This window comes from Hippocampus guttulatus, chromosome 1 (assembly GCF_054856545.1).
Source record: "Hippocampus guttulatus isolate MCC_2025c chromosome 1, RoL_Hgut_1.0, whole genome shotgun sequence".
Taxonomy (NCBI): domain Eukaryota; kingdom Metazoa; phylum Chordata; class Actinopteri; order Syngnathiformes; family Syngnathidae; genus Hippocampus; species Hippocampus guttulatus.
Genome location: NC_141261.1, coordinates 23,605,490 through 23,622,257, shown reverse-complemented (window position 1 = coordinate 23,622,257; position 16,768 = coordinate 23,605,490). Strand labels below are relative to the sequence as shown.

General features: G+C 44.8%; 1 protein-coding gene across 1 annotated transcript; it reads right to left on the bottom strand.

Annotated features, from left to right (window-relative positions):
- Window positions 1-3,081: 3,081 nt before the first annotated feature.
- LOC147211056 (DNA-binding protein SATB2-like) lies at window positions 3,082-15,371 on the bottom strand. The gene is made up of 12 exons (XM_086121156.1): window positions 15,234-15,371; window positions 13,159-13,353; window positions 12,801-12,980; window positions 11,007-11,133; window positions 10,779-10,902; window positions 9,520-9,622; window positions 6,451-6,501; window positions 5,894-6,360; window positions 5,612-5,812; window positions 4,827-4,970; window positions 4,455-4,646; window positions 3,082-3,918 (listed from the first exon to the last, which is right to left on the bottom strand). Exons 1-12 carry the CDS (start codon window positions 15,238-15,240, stop codon window positions 3,364-3,366), a joined length of 2,346 nt encoding a protein of 781 aa, XP_085977282.1. The 5' UTR covers window positions 15,241-15,371; the 3' UTR covers window positions 3,082-3,363.
- Window positions 15,372-16,768: the final 1,397 nt, after the last annotated feature.

The following is a 16,768-nucleotide window of genomic DNA, read 5'->3' as shown; positions in this document are numbered from 1 at the left end:
CAACAGCCATGTTTTTAGATTTTCTGCATCTACATCGGAATTTGTTCATTGTTAATTTGCACAGGGGTGGCGGGGTGGGACAAGTGAAAAGCATGCAGTGTAAAATAGGAATCTTCATCATGCTTCTGGGAACTTAGGATGTTGAAAATGGGGAAAAAAATGTTCACCGCAGCTGAAAATAAACCACAAAGCTGAACTTTGGTACAGTGCTTTTGGGTAAGGGACTAAATGCATCCAATATGTGACAACAACGAAAATGCATAGAAAATCATAGTGACAAAGCCTTTCTAAGTTTAGTTGATTATAGGCTTGGGAAATGTATATTTTTGCTTGCTTGTATCTGAGATGTCTTTTTCATGAAAGACCTCTCTCATCTGAATTTGTGCTCCTTGAAGCACAGTCTCTGATCTGCCTCTCAGATGCGACGGTCTTCATGTTCAGGACGTGCACTTTGAAAGCGCCGCCCTATCAGAGCACCGCGCTTCAGCCTTGACCATGGGCGCTATGTCCTTGTTCTCTCCTTCTGCCGATTCCCGCCGTCCCTCACTGTTTGCGCTGAACAGATGCCAGCGCTGGGTAAAGTCCTCTCTGTTGGGGCCACCAGCAGCATACTGGTTTATAATTAATGAAATTAGGGCCCATGTCAGCCGAGGAGGCTTCAAGTACCGTCATACGGTAGACTGCTCCCTTCAACAAGGGAAGAAATAGACTGTACAGCTGGATCACATACTGCTTGAATAAACTTTGGCAAGACAAATGCTATTCCATAAGTGCAACACAAAAGTAATGTCATGTGTGGTCTAGAGATGATCAGTCCAACATGAAGCTAACGCAAAAGACACACAAGCATTCACATCCACACCTTTGGACACATGGCGCTACAACCAATACCCTGTCATTCTACTGGTGCCGCTCACTCGTCTTGCTAGTGAGGACAAAGAGCACACATAGTACATGAACCTTCAGCTGGACAACAGCGATACTGAATAAATGCTCAGACGGCTTCCCATATTTGTAGTGTGCACATGTCAATGTGTGTACAGTTTTGCATCACGAGTGACGTGTAGTTGTTCAACTGGTATTGCAAGATTTTCAGACAATAAAGGGGAAAGCAGTTGTGGAAAAAAAAAACATACTTATTAGACACATGTTTTTTCCACGACTGGTGCACCCGAGGCATTTGACGACTTTGTAGTGCACTGAATTGTGTGACTGGAAGAGTATCAGTCCGAGGACCTTAAGCTGGATATCAAGTGCATTTGGTGCCCACTCAAGGCCCCTGCCCCAAATGCACCAAATTGCCAGCACCCACTTAGGCATGCTTACCATTCTGCCAGACTCAGCTCATAGGTGGCGAGGAAGCAGTGGCGGTCTTTGACAGCGGCTGTTAATCGTCCCTGTATAAATGGTTCAGCAGGCCGCGCATGGGAACCCGCGAAGGAGGGAAGGTGGGGTGAAATCTGAGACACCTGGTGGCGCTTTCTACAGCCCAGTGTGCAGCTGGTGCAAGAAAGCACATAACCCAGCTGTGGCTTCTTGACAGATCCCGAGACTTGAGCAGTGCATGCACTGATTGGATCCTATTATAGACGTCTCTGTCTGGCCGCTCAATTCAAAACTAACGTGAACCAAGGTTTGGTGTAATATGTTACGTACGGTGCGCTCGTAATGATTCAGCGAGCGTGAAGTTAGCCTGTTGCGTTATGTAATCGCTGAGTGCCTCAACAGTGCATTGAGCAACAGCTGAGGTCAAAGCTCAGGGAGGCATTCATTTTAGAGCCACGACTCTGTCAAATTTTTAAATGCCTGTTAATGTATCCACATTCATCTTTCAGTGATGAACAACATGAGAATTATTGCACTCAATTCTTCTGCTCCATGTTGTAATGAGCGCATATACTGTATATATATACTGCATATATATATCTATATATAGATATATATATATACAGTATATACACACATACAGATATACTTTTGCCACCCATAATTAATGGCACAAAGAGAAGCAAACCTATTTGTTTTTAATTTTAGCTTGCATTTGCTGTGAATTTCTTTTACGGTTGTGCAACAGTTAGGCGCTCAACACATGGTATTTAAAGAAGGACAGGAAAAAGAAAAAAGAAAACAAACTGAACAAAATTGCTCAGTAACAAGTTATATATTTGAGTGTGTTGGCTGTGTATGCATAAGCTTGTTATTCGAAACCCTGTGACAGAGATCCAGTCTGTTCAGGTTGTTTACTTCATGCTTGTGTCTTGTTGAGCTTTGCGTCTGAGGCGGCCAACTGTACATAATGGTTGCATGCTAATCAGCTGTATAGTGCCAAAACCCCATCTTGTGATTTCACTTCTAACTGAGTGCACAAGGGTTCGACATACAGACTCAGCAAATGAGCAAGTTAAGTTATTTGATGTGAAAAAAGGTTTATTTTGAAGCAAATAAAAACACACGCAGCGCTGGCTGTTGATTACGTTGCGTTGTGCTCAGCGGTTTGTAAAGTTTTGTCGCTCTGAGTATTCGCTTGTTTATCAACGTGTGTATCAACATGCTGAAGCTTAGGGAGGGTGTGTGTGCGTGTGTGTGTGTGTGCGTGTGTGTGTGCGAGCGTGCGTGTGTGTGTGTGTGTGTTTGTGTGTAAAAGAGAGAAAGAGCGAGAGAGCGAGAGAGAAAATGACAGAACATGTGAGCACAGGATCACAGGTGTGTTTGCAAGCTCCACATGAGAGCCTCCTTCCTCCAAAGCCCCTCTGCCCCCGGCCCTGAGCATCCTGAGTAATATCAGCCTGCAGAGAGCACCTGCGTCCTTATCCCACAACACGCACACACACACACACTCGCGCGCACGTCGAATGGCCCTTTATCGGTCTGCCATACGGATCTAATAGCCAGCTGTGTGCAAAGAGCCAACGGAGCGTGACAACAGTCACTGATGCAGTTGTCATATTAGATGAGAGCAAATTTTACATGAGTCTTCACAAACACTTCAAAGCCAGACACATCTCGCTCACACAGGTTTCATGTGACCTTAGCTCCAAACTGTGCAATGTAAGCAGACAAAGTAAACACCAAAAGTCATGGTAAGGAAAGTAGTAAATCTTTATTTTCTCCAGTAAATATAAAGGATGTCATAAATACAGATGTCTATTGTTGTTGCGCTGTTGAGCATCACATCAAGTTCAGCTGCTGCAGCAACAATGGAACAATAAATTACGTGTCAGTGTGTACGATATGTGGGTCCAGTTTGTGTGGAGGTTTTGGTGGTGTTGTGCCCGTATGGCTTAAACGTGGGGCTCATAAACCAAGAATGACAACGGCGGACATCAAATCTCACGGGTGCTTCACAGTTTTTCTCCCCTGTTGTTATCTCTGCTGCCCTGCAGAATTTGGGCTGTCCGGGCTGCTATTTGGCGACAAGGACGATGTTGCTGGTGCTGAGGCTCTTCCATCATCACTCTCCTTCTGATCCGCTTCTGGCTCTCTCTCAGCTGCAAACGTGTCTGCTGAAGCTCTTCCATCTTCACTGGAGTCCACGGGCACGGAGAGCTGCTCCTCTTCCCGTGCCGCCTCCCGGTTGTCCTCCTCAAGCCCTGACTCCCTGGAATTGTGGTGCTTGAAGTTGTAGCGCTGGTTCTGGAAGAACTTGACGATAGTGTGCTTAGGCAGGTCCAGTTGGGCCGACAGGGTGTGGATGGCCTCCTGGTCCGGGTAGAGCCCCACGTCGCCAATGAAGCTCTGCAAGATCCCCAGCGCCTCCAAGGAAATTCGCGTTCGTGAACGGGCCTTTTTTGCTTCCCTGAGGCCAGGGCTCATTCCACGCCGAGGCCCACTTTTGGAACCACTGAGGAGGGGTAATGTTGTAAGCTGTGGGTGCGTGTGAAGAGGAGATAGGGCTCTCAGAGGTGGCAGGGGTGGCGCCTGTTAAAAAAACAAAAGATAAAAGAAGAATGAGTTCGACGCATCACACACCTTAAACTCCCATCTGTCAAACCCCGCTGCTCCTCCGACTCTGCAGTGACATCAATAGAAATCTTGTCAAAGCAGAAGTGCGATTGGCCGTCTAAATTCTCTCACATTCCTAACAACCACGTTTTGAGAGCGTATTACCGGGGTGGGGCGGCCTGCACTTCAAAAACCCATCAAATAGACAGGACCAAAATAGACATCATGGCAATTCCTTTTTCTCGTGATCAAAAATTATAGGCTGCATTCAGAATAAGACTGAGGTCGAGTCTGACTGGCAAGAATTTGGGGTTTTGTTGGAAGAGGTAGGGGACGGTTGAGCAGGGACTGCGTGGCCGAGTCATTGACCATGTCCTTTTAAAATAACTTGCGATACAAAAACAAGACAAGCTGCAGCAGACTGCAAAGCAGGAAACCTGGCTCTCTAAAAATTCAGTAGCTGTACAACCTTTGATTTGGGCCCATAATTCTATAGTTCCAGACGCTTGTACCTGATGCTCGGGGAGGTGAAGGACAGCGGGGAGCTTATCACCGTGCTGCTGCCTCGCCTCCTCCTCATAAACTCGATCGCGTTCAGCCTGCGGGATGGAAAGAAACCTGCGAATGGTGCACAGGTTCTCCCAGAGCGTGCGATTCTCTTGGCTTGGATTTTCTTTCCATCGGAGTAGCTCACACAGCCAACCCTGGCAGAGGAGGTGACAATAACAACATTTGAACATTTGCCCACTAAAGCACAGAAACCTGCAGGAAAACGACACATCGAGAAGTGCCGCCATTGCCTGATTTTTGCACTAGCTGTGACTTGGAAATGAATTATTTTCATCACAAATCTATTCACAGGAAACCGAAACCCCAGAACTCACTTGGCTTTTGTTTGCAGAGACTTTTGCAAACAGACATTGGGAGACCTTAGCCCTCTTCATCTCCTGTTGGATCTCCTCGTAGATCCTTGATGTGATGTTCACTAGCGAGTCCATCTTAAGGGGAGTCTCCACATTGGATTTAGTCTGCAGACAAGAACTACAATCTGAAGGTTCTTTTGAGCGTATCGATGTTTGATTCTTTACAGTCTACAGTGAGCTTATTGGTGTCGTGATGCTAGTCTTGTTATCTTAAAGCAGCGGATGTGTACTGGCTTTTAATGCTTGATAGTCAAACAGCAGAAGGCACAACCATTCAGGTCTAGTGTCGGAAAGGCTTAATTCCACCCCTGTAGGGACTTGGCTAACGTGGATGAAGAGGTAACCAGCAAGAGCTAAGGAACTGTTTCCTATGCACAGACTGGTGGAAATATAATTGAGGGAAGTTCACCCGTCTGCCAAAATACATCCATACTTCTGCGTGCTCTCAACTTGAGAACTTTCCCGCTTGTGTAAAATGTTTTAAAGTACCAACAAAAATGGCAACATATCATCTAATCAGAAGGTAACTTTTGGAGCTCGTGAATGATCAAAGGGCTGACAGTCACAAGAAGGAGTCATGCCATATGGCCAGTGAAAAAACATCTTCCTGCTCTGCATTTCTTTGCATCTGTGTCATTGTAGTCCACCAATATTTTGTCAAATCGTTTATAAAAAAATAGAATAGTTTTCCTAAAAATGAAAAAAATTAATCAATTCTCTTATCTCCCTTGTGAGTATGCGTGTACCTGCATGTGTTTGTGGGTGTTGCCATTGGAAACGTGGTTGTGATTTGTTTGACTATTCCTCTCTCGCTCTCCCTGGTAAATGCGGTCTCGTTCTCCTTCTGGTAGACCCAGGAAAGCCTGCATGGCCTTTAGGTTGACCAGCAGCGACTGTGAGGCAGAGCGGGGATCTTCCTCCTTGCGCAGGATCTCTGACAGCAAGCCCTGCCCGTGCATGAAGAGCAGACGCACTGTTGGGGATTACCTCCATTGGACATACCAGCGGAGAACATTTGGCCAGTTTACCTGAGTGCGGTTAAAAGCCACCCGGGCAAAGACAGCTTGAGAGACACTGGCTCTCTTCAGCTCGCTCCGAACTCGGTGGTAGATGTCAGAAGACACTTCAGCTCCTGAATAGGTGGGCTCAGGAGGGCCCTTGCACATGCGTGAAATAGGCGAGTGGTTGACGTACGGCTGGGGGAGCCCCTGCACGGGCTGCTGGGAGAGCAGGCAGTTGGCGGCGAGTTGCTGGTTGATGAGGTGCACCACGGCAAGCTGATGGCGCATAAGCTGTGGGGGCAGGAGGCCGCCGTGGCCCAAATGAGCTGGAGCCCGAGGGTGCAAAGGGGGGCTGGGCGAAGGATTGGTGGAGTGTGCCAGGCTGGAACTCTGCTGATCCAGTAGGCGATTTTGGAGGCTTCCGGGGCCACCCAGATAGGGCAATAGAGAAGGAAGACACTGGTTGAGGATGCTCGGCTCCCAATCTCTCTCTACTGTGTGAATATGCAGACAAATGTTGTAAAGTTCTTATTCTGTTTTTTATCTTGCAATCCATAGAAAGTCAGAGTGAAGACAAAATGTACCATTTACATCGGATTTGTCCTGGGGCTGCCACATTGTCTCTGCATATTCACCTGAAGAGGATACCATCAACTAATCACATCATTCCATGTGCCAACGAATGGATTCATGGGACAGTTTTACAATTCAACAATTCCACTGGTAGGCATAAACAAATAAAGAAAAATGACATTAAACATTTTCTAGAGTCGTTTTTCGGACTGCAGAAAGTGGTACACTTCATTTTGCCCCAAGTGCTCCAGTTTTTGTGTCACAAGTTATGGGCTATTTTTCTTGTAGGGTTTTTTTTCAGCATTTTGGTAGGCTAAAACGAAGCTTACTGGCCCAGGCATGCAGCTTAAACTGAACACTGCACACTACTATTTTTTTAAGATAGTTTCCAAGAACACTACCTGAACTGCCAACGGATTTGTAGAACATCCTGTATCTATTCGACCACCGTAAGAGGAGATTTCACGTCACTTTGTCGCAAGGTGTTTTTCTTTTATTCACTTTTCCATGCAGCCAGTGGCTTTGAAACAGGTGAGCGTTTATCAGGACCTTTGAATGACCAGCTAAAGCTACGCTTATCCTCGAATGATTGTAGCCTCAACATGGCTCAGTGTGCAATCTGGCATATGCACCCTTGACTTCCTGAGGGTTAATGGTAGCTTCAGGCATATTTTAGTGGCTGAGCATTCAAATTGCGGCTACTGGCATGTGATTTCTTCAGCTTTGTTTTGACACAATAACAATCAGGTATTGCAAGAATCAACTTGATTGTGTTTGCTATATATGCGCATCGCTTATTTTCATTACTGCATGCCATGTAAATACAAGTGCTGTCCTGCCCTTACACCGCTTAAATATGCCCTACAACGGAAAAAAAGGATTTCTTGCACTTAAAAAAAAAAGCCTAATTAAATAAACAACCAAAAAAACAAAAAGAAAACTCCAATAGCATGTAGAGAAGGTATTTGGGTATTAGGTATTTGGATTTTACATCCGAAACTGCAGAAGAAAATGTTGTTGGCTACTTTGTTGCCGCAAGATTTTCATCTGCCCTTTTTCTGTAGTTCTTGTCCTCATTAGGGTCTCAGGTAACTGGAGCTGACTTTGGGGCAACGGGGAGCGCACAACCATGGCCCAGTCGTCATTCAATCGCAGGGCACATCTTATAAACAAAAAAGCATTCACGCCTATGGCCAATTTCGACTCTTCAGCTAAACTGGCTTGCATATTTTTAGAATGTAGGAGGAAACCGAGCCTTTGCAATCCTCACAGAGAGCTGTTAGAACAGAAATTTGAACCCCAATCTCCTGATTGTGAGCTTTACACACTGTCATCACACTTTGTGCTATGAAAGGTTGCAACTGTAGCTCCTGAGCGAAAGCGACTGTATGCTCTCGAGATAACAGATGGAAACCGCGCACTTTGTGGGCAGCGTTGCAGTGGGATAGAAGGAGGCAGATGCCGCAAGATGAGCCGATCAACTGCTTGTGGAAGGATCTTCAGCGTGCTGCGAATGTCTTGTGTCTGAATTGTTCATCTTTTTGAAACAAAATCGCACCCATCCTCAGCCTATTCATTGACTCCTGCCACAAGATTATCACCAAAAGAACCGGAAAAAATGGACAAAACAGTCCATCCAATTTCAAAGGCGTGCTGAAGATATAGCCGAGCCGACAGTCAGTCTGGGGGGAAGTTACACAGTCAATGAGTGTAAACGCCCGTGTCTTCCGATTTCATATTTTGCTCCCCCCGTCATCCCCTCCATTACTTTGATTTACGTCTTTTCAGTCTTATTAGATCACTTTCCCTGTACGGTCTTTCAGTCATTTTAAAAAGCCACTTTGTGTTTTTTTCTTTTTAAATCTTTTGTCGAGGTGTTTAAATGTTGTTAATCTTCATTCTTTTAGTCACTTGGGTAAGATACCTTTGTTTTTTCCTCTTTGCTGTGGACTGTCTTGAGCTGTTTTGTTTGTAAACGCTTCGAGGTGTTGTGCCTTTACTTGTGTGAGGCACATTGAGTTGGCTTGTGTATGAAATGTGCCGTTTAAATCAAGCTGCCATGCTTTGGCCTACACAGGTCACTGTAACAGAGGACGCCATTTCATTGAAGAATTTCATTTCCTGCAGTTAGGGGTCGCCACAGAGTGTCCACCTTCTCCACCCGAGCCCGTCTCCTCCATCCTCCTCTGGAACCTCATCAGTCAACCTTCTCTCAGGTCTTCCTCTCGCTCTCCTGCCCGGCAGCACCATCTTCATCAGCCTTCTAGTAATATGCTCACTCCTCTGGACGTGTCTGAACCATCAAAGCGCTGCGCACTGTAACTTTGTCCCCGAAACATCGAACCTCTACATTTCCACCCCCTCCAATTGTGCTTTGGAGTTTTGTCTTCAGTGCCACTATTTCGGACAGCCTCGCCACAGTTTTATAAACTTTCCCCTTCATCCCAGCAGAGACTCTGTGGCAAATTATTAGAAACATTACAGCACCACTTGAAACGTGACAGTGGCATTGCTTATATGGCTTTTGTATTGGATGTCATTAGATTGTATCGGTGGATGGAAAGTCGTGGTTGGTGAGTGCGTTATTAAGCTGTAGAAAAGAGTCGTCAATTACTTTTGCGGGGGCAGTTTGGTTTATCGTTTGATCAATGATCTGCCGGCGTTTGGTGGGAAGTCCGTTTCAGTTATCGGGGATTTGAATGGTTCGTCCCCACTCGACTGAATCTGTTTCTTGTTACAATTGCGTTGGGTTGACGGTCACGTGGGCTATTAGGAGAATAAAAATGAGAGTGAGGTTTGGCAGGGTGTCAAATTTGTATCACCATGTGTTGTATGTGCGTGCGTGTGCGAGGAGCGCGGGCTTTGCTGCTGCTGTTTTCTATTAGGATTCAAGATGGCTTAGTTCTGCCGTGTGTATTAAGAGTGACATTCATGTGGACCACGTGTGACGTCCTTCCGACCATAAGCCGTCACTGACGTATGGCGCATGAACTTGACACTTGAGCTCAAGCACACACAAAAATGTGGCTTTAAGGGAGAAACAGAAGAGCAGGAGCAAGTGCGTGCATGTGAGCCGTCACCTTGGATGCGTTTGTAACGTTTGTACCAGCGTCCGAACTCCTGGCATTTGGACATGGAGACGTTGGCATAATAGGAACTGTTGACGATGGCAGAAATCATACTCTGTGGGAGAAAGAGAGAGAGAGAGACACACACACAACATTGGGCAAGGCTGAATACAATATGAAAGCAGGTAGATTCCACTCATGTAAATTACAGTCCCTAATTTACTTTATATATACTTCTTTTTTTTGCCTGTCTGGGCGTTCCGGCCTTGCCCGCGACACATCTGACAGTTTGGTAAAAGAAGGTAGTCTGCGCTCGGCATAAGAACACCAGTTTTGTGTCGGTGCAATCGTTTAGTCAACATCTTTGTGAATTTGGCAGACGCGCTACGCATCATTTAGAGTTTCTGGCTCAGCCCCTATCTGCCAATTTGGTTTCAAAAAGTAGACTTGATTGTAGATTGGCAAAAACCAGGTCTAAGTCATAGCACAGGTGGTCCAACGCAATTTTGGTGTACTGTATTTGATCAAGGCGCAGGCAGACAGATACACTATGCCATAGGTGTCAAACTCCGGTCCTGGAGGGCCGCTGTCCTGCATGTTTTCCAAGTCTCTCTGTTGCAGCACTCCTGATTCAAATGAGCGGATCATCAGCAAGCTCTGCGGAAGCCTGACATTGAACCTGTTCATTTGAATCAGGTGTGTTGCAACAGGGAGACTCGGGAAACACACAGGACAGCGGCCCTCCAGGGACTGAGTTTGACACCTATGCTATGTGGATATGTGTGGTGAATCTCATGGTATTTCACTCATAATATGACACTATCGTGGGACAATCCTTATGAATCATTGTAGAAATCAATTCATTAAACAGATTATAATCATTAATATCTGCGAGGGGAGATTTTCGGTTCACCTGCCAATGTCATGCACGAACCCCAGTGAGTCTGTTTCTGTTTCCGCAATGTCAAACAAGGCACACTCGGGTGTGCGGCCTGGAAGACTTGATTTTGCTGCAAATTAAGGATGCAGAAGCATTGGCCGGGAAAACACTACCAGCTGGCAACCGGTTGAGGGTGTACCCCGCCTACTGCCCCAAGATAGCTGGGAGAGACTCCAGCACGACCCTCGTGAGGATCGTGGCTCGGATAAATGATGGATGGATGGAAGCGCTCTTTAGCTCCCTGAACACAGCCACTCTCACAGTGGTGTTCGGGCGCCAGAGTGAATTTCCGAACAGAGCCTAGATAGCTATGTGTGCTGCTCCTACCTACCTGGGAGAGTGGACACTCCTTAGGCAGAGCGTTCTTATTGGTCTGTTTAAGCACCTCTTTGAGGGCCTTCCTCACTGTGGCATGCGTCCACTCTTCAGAAGGCAGCTCCTCCAGACGGGCAAACCTGCATATGTGAAAAGTTGCTTTTAATTTATTTCACTGTATTAATTGTATTTATTTGTTTGTTTGTTTGTTTTGGAGCTCATCACACACTCAAGACTGGAGGACCTGTGCAGCAGGATCCGTAGCGTGACCATGTGATAAACGTCCAGGAGCATGTCTGCCACTGTGGCTTCTGGAGCATCTGTCAGGTTGTGGATGGGCATCGGCTTCCATTGGCCCACCTTGATGATGCCTGCACAACACACGTGCTTTCAGGTTATAAGTTAAAAGCACGTTCGGGGGGAAGCAAAACTGACGATGACTACGAATCTGTGTGACCCTCCCAAAAAGGCTCTCATTCAACCATGACCACAAGTACAAATTAAGGACTCACAATCATGTTGAGACAGCTCAATTCAAACACAGACTGTGTGTGTGCGTCATCACTGCATGAGGTTGCTACTGATGGGCCGAAGGGAACAAAAACAAATGTTTCCTTGACCAATCTGAGTGTAGGCATGTGAATGTCAACTCAGAGCAATGTGTTAGTGCAGAGGTGTTGAACAAACAGCATGATGTCATCTTTCTCCTATGTGACGGCAAACGCGCCTCTTTGCAGCTTTTCGGCTTCCTGCGGGTGGCAAAATGTTCAAATGGATCGAGACAATCAAATGTCAAGTGGGTTGCCTCCAGAGGAAAAATACTTCTAGTCCTCCATACCTTATGTTAGTGAGTGTTTCTAAAATCCTCCATTTAACCCCGCGTGCTGGAATTCTGCCAGCTTAGAGTAAGTGTGACTGAGCCACAACATGCAGCCTAATCAAAGAACCCCTCTGTTGCTTTAAAAATACTTTCATGGACCCACGCTAGTGCAAATAAACTGGAATCAAAAGAAGAAGAAAAAAATCGACTGTGTAATTGTGGTTGTGACCACACTTGTGGAGCGACATTGGGACCACGCCAAACCAAAAAAGTCTTGATTTGAAAAGAAAAGGCTTTGTTTGGGCAGAGGAGGGTCGCGTACAGGGCGTTACCCACTTGGTTGAGGCGCCCTGTGTTTAGGACACAAGTAGGAATGTCATACCCGACAATGCTTTCATATTTATGCTGAAGAAAAAAAAAAGACCTTTTTTTTTTAGTCTTGAAAAAAAAACAAAAAAACATGCAATAATTAGTCTTTATTGTCTAAACTTTCTGGCACGCAAAGCACTCATGTGGTGGAGCCACTCATCTGGAAAACAGCTACAATCTATTCATTGCCGCTGTTAATAATTCATTACTCATGAATTACCAAACAAAATAGTGGCTGAGTGATAGGGGGTTTTAGATAGGCGTTTTCCCAGACATGAAATCCCGGGGATATAATTGTTTCAGATTTCGCAAATGAAGAGAAATAAATAGTTTTTCACTACAAAAAAAAGGGAAAACAGAGTTTTGATGCAACTAAGTGCTAAAGAAGTAGCAGACTGCTTTTACTTGTTAATTAAGGGGCCCCATCAAATAAAAATCAAGACAAAATTGTGACCACAAAATAGCGAGAATGTGCGCATAATATACAAAGTTATGGGCTTAATATCCTTCCCATGAAGCACTTGGACATGTGGGTAAACAAATGGCGCACACCTTCTCTCGAAAGTGAAATATGATATGTCCTTAAAATGTTTTCATCACTCGGCTGCAATGCCAAGACTTTTGATTCATCCCCAGCCTCAAATAAACTTCAAAATAAAAACCATACAATCCTTGTCCGTTGTCTTTCGCCCCGGCTGCTACCAATACTTTACCCTTTCTGGAAAAGTGGCCACAAATTAGCGTGTTGGAAACACATTATAATTCTCTTGTGGCCGACATTGATTTTTTTTTTCTGTCTGAGGCTGTGTAGTTCCCAATGGAGTAAACGATGGAAATAAACACACACACCTCGGGCCTGTACAGCCGAGCCTTGCGTGTAGCCCAAAGACATCAGTGCCGTCTCCACTAGTTGCGTGAACAGGATGTCTTTCCGGATCAGCACAAACTCGGCGTGACTGTGACCGCGCTGCTCGCCGTCACTCGCCATGTCTGCATATTCCACAACGCAGTAGACAGGGATTGTCACACCTGGTACAGAAGAGTACAACAGGCCACACGTCGGACCCAAATTCACAATTCTGTAACACCAAACGATATGTTGAGCTGATGCATCTCAAAGTGAGAGTCACGTTTTATTGGATGGGGAGGAGCTAAGTTTAGCCTGGGTTATTAGCGGAAGTCACGGAGAGTCTTGGCGCAGTCTCACCTTCCGGTCTCAGTGGTGAGTTGCTATTAAGTCGAGCTTGCGGAGTGTCCGGGCAACTGTTGACGTCCAGAAGGTTCATCTTGCACAGCGGCGATCCACTTGGGCTGTTGCTCCCACCACTGTAGCCGCCCTCCTCGGGGCCGTCTCGAAGACTGTCAGTCCCACCTGCTCCGCCTTGCTCACCTGGCAAAAAACCTGAAGAACATCAAGAGACAATGAAGAACAGCTGGTGAAGACTCAAAGAGTTTTTTTTTTGTCTGTGCCTTGGCCAGGGGGGGTGATTTTAAAAAGATGATATTCACAAAAAACACGCTGTAGTCATATTTAACAATGAAATATGATGACTTCTACCACACACGTCCGCGGAGCTCAGAATCTCTTTCTCTGAGCCTTGATCAAATTCCCCCAAATCGTGTTACACCACCTGCGCCATATTCACAAACATGCATAGGTTGGCTTTTTCCCGCACGAAAATCAAGCCGTGCTATTTTCTAGGCTCGACTGTATGTGCGTTGTCTACAGAAATAAAGCCCAGACATGCGTTTCTGTACGTGTTCTATTTCTGGAAGCCAAGACATCAAATTATACCAGACCTTCTATAGCAATGTTTCACAAGGGATGGGGAGGATTATTTTTTTTACAAGGAGTCCACTCCACAACTACCACATGTAGCTCTAAAAGCCACCGATTTCTTTTTTTTAATATTTCCACCCAAAAACTCATAATGAGAGTCCAATTAAATTCACGCTTGCCAGGATGTCAGATTTATGTGATGATAAGGCACCACGATCATTTGAGCTTTTAATTGGCCCAAAGCTAAGGTACGCTTGAGTATTTGGTTTGTTTGGTTTACTCTAAAGGCACACCAATCCTATGCCCTTTTTAGAAATGATACGAGACTCATTGCAAATGATTTTGTAGACACCGAGCTATGGCTCGCCCCTCACCCCAGTTTGCGAATCCCTGCTCAATATGACCTGAAACTATTTATTTACACACAAATCAGCTAGCCAGAGAGACAGGAGACATCTCGACCCACAAGCATTTTTCAGGCGACGAGTATGCGCGCTTTAGACAGACAGCTATTTGCACTGGACCTCAACTTCCAAATCTTAATAATGCAAATATGATGGTGACCAACGCTGGTGTCCAAACAATGCAAAAGTCTCTGTTTCATGAGTAAGGTCTCGCCTGTTCAAGCTCATCAGAACACATGTGGATCAAAAAGAGATGAGACTTGCCATTTGTCAAACAAGTGGCTTTTGATCTCAAAAGTCCCTTTGGCTGTAACATTTTGATTTGAAACCATTAAATGGAGCACAACTGGCTGCTTCTGATTGCAGTCTTAGAAGACTTTTTGGTTTGTTTTGAACAGTAACCTTGCTCAGTGTCAACTCTAGCAACAACACTTTGACTACAAGCAAACTACAAACAGCACAGAAGTCCAGAAGTTGTTAACTTTTATTGTGATGAAATACAAATAAATATAATGAGAAGAAGCCGGGCACACTACGTACATCCTAACAGGACTTGTCACAGCAAATAAATAACAACAAGAAACAGCACCCACAACACACACACACACCCAAAAGTGTTGCCTTAAAGAACATCACTTAATATCTTTAAAATTAATTATGCATTTTTGAACTGATCTCAATGGGGAGAAGTGTTAATTTTTGTTTGTGTGTCCTATGTACAAACACTGCGGAACATGTGAAGACGGAATGGCTCGTTAGTGAAGACAAGAACGATCCAAATTCATACGAATGAAATTATTTCATCAATGAGATAATTATAAACAGTGTCCATGAATGCGCTTTACAATTTGACAATTGTTTTACAACCCCCCTCCCCGAACAGTCAGATCCGTGCAAACGATCACAAAACATGGAGTAGATCTTGAATTATTTCTCTTTTTGACATTCGCTTCCCAAGATTTCCCAAATTGTCAAATGGCAGGCAAATTTTAAAGAGACTTTGCGGACCAGATGATGAAATCTTAATTATAATTGTAGTGATGCTACTGCATGCCAACACACAAGTCGACGTGTTTGTATGTATTAGCAATCACTTACTTTTCATGATGTCCCCTTGCTCGCCTGTGAGCCAAGTGCATCCATCGGGCGAGTTGTGTGACTCCAAGATGACAGCAAACTTTTGCTTTGCGGGCTCACCCGCCCGTGCCCACGAGATGCGAACACAAGCAGCGACAAGTCTGCAACTGCTACAGCTTCAGCTGCTGAGAGGAGGCAAAAGGAGGCAGGCTGCCAAGTCAGGAAGGAGGGGCCCCAGCAGCATCATGGCCCTCAAAATCATCATCACTCTGCCACTGGTCAAATGTAATCAAGGACAAATATTTTATTTAGTGTGCTTAAGTAGATTTTTCCGGTATATGTACTCAAGTATTGATTTTCCTGGAGAATCCTTTTTTTCCACATTTCAATTGAAAACAGAAATCTATACATTTTATTCCTTACATTGATCAAATGGCCTCATTACTTTTTGCAACACAGGTGGATGACAACAAGAAGTAGAAAAAGACGGAACTGGAGAGCAAAAATGTCAGTCACGGTAAAGATTTGGATTGATTGTGCAGGAAGTTTGGCAGACAAAACAGAGAGAGCAGTGCTGTCAAATTCAACAAATTCTGAGAAGCAAGATATCCTCCGTCCGAGAATTGGTTGATGTTGTCGGGAACACGCTGTTTTGTTCGCATCAAAGTCAAACCAATGCTTGATTGATCTTGGAAAAACGAAACAAAATTGTGACGTGTCACGGGATTTTTCCCCCTTCTTAGTACGAGCACAAGATAATAACTAGAGGAAACTATTTTCTTTACATTTTATCAAAACGGATTGATCGTGAACCGTTTTACTTTTTCATATTTCAGAATCTACTTTATAATAAAAAAACCGTTTCGGATAAAGAAATTGATACTTGTACTTGAAACGTACTTGTACGCTTACTCTTTTTCTTTTTTACACACAAATACCGTTTTTTAATTATTACTTACAGATTGTGACTACTTTCCCCACTGTGCTTGTGGCAAGTAGCCTAATATTATAAACTGTGGTTAGGAGAACGTGATGAATGTGAACACCATTACAAAAAAAAAAAAAAAAGCTAATTAGAACATGTCACATGAGGGAAAACAAGTGCAACTCATTTAGCGCATTTGTCTCACTCGCACCATCTCGAGGTGCGCATGCGGTAGTAAAACACTGACCCTGAAGCTTAGTGAAGATCTTGAACAGCAGCCCACTGTCGTTTGCACCTCCTTGCACCCCGCATCTGACGACTGGAATCTGATCACTCACATTCAAAATAGACGGCTGGTGAAACAATCCCAAATCAGTAGAGACAATTGCTGAAAACTATTTGAATCAAATCTTGGCAGTTTCGTCGAGTCAACAAAAATATTTGTTAAACGTTGACATCTAGCGGTAAGGGGAGGAACAGCACCATGGTGCTCAACTCTCCATTAAAATCGCCAGACTTTTCTCGACGTGTCTTCGGCAGCACCACAGGTGTCACACCGGCCAATTTCGACCTTGTTTTGTCATTCATTTTTCACACTTCAGTTACTCCTCTAGAGGGCAGCCTGAGGTTT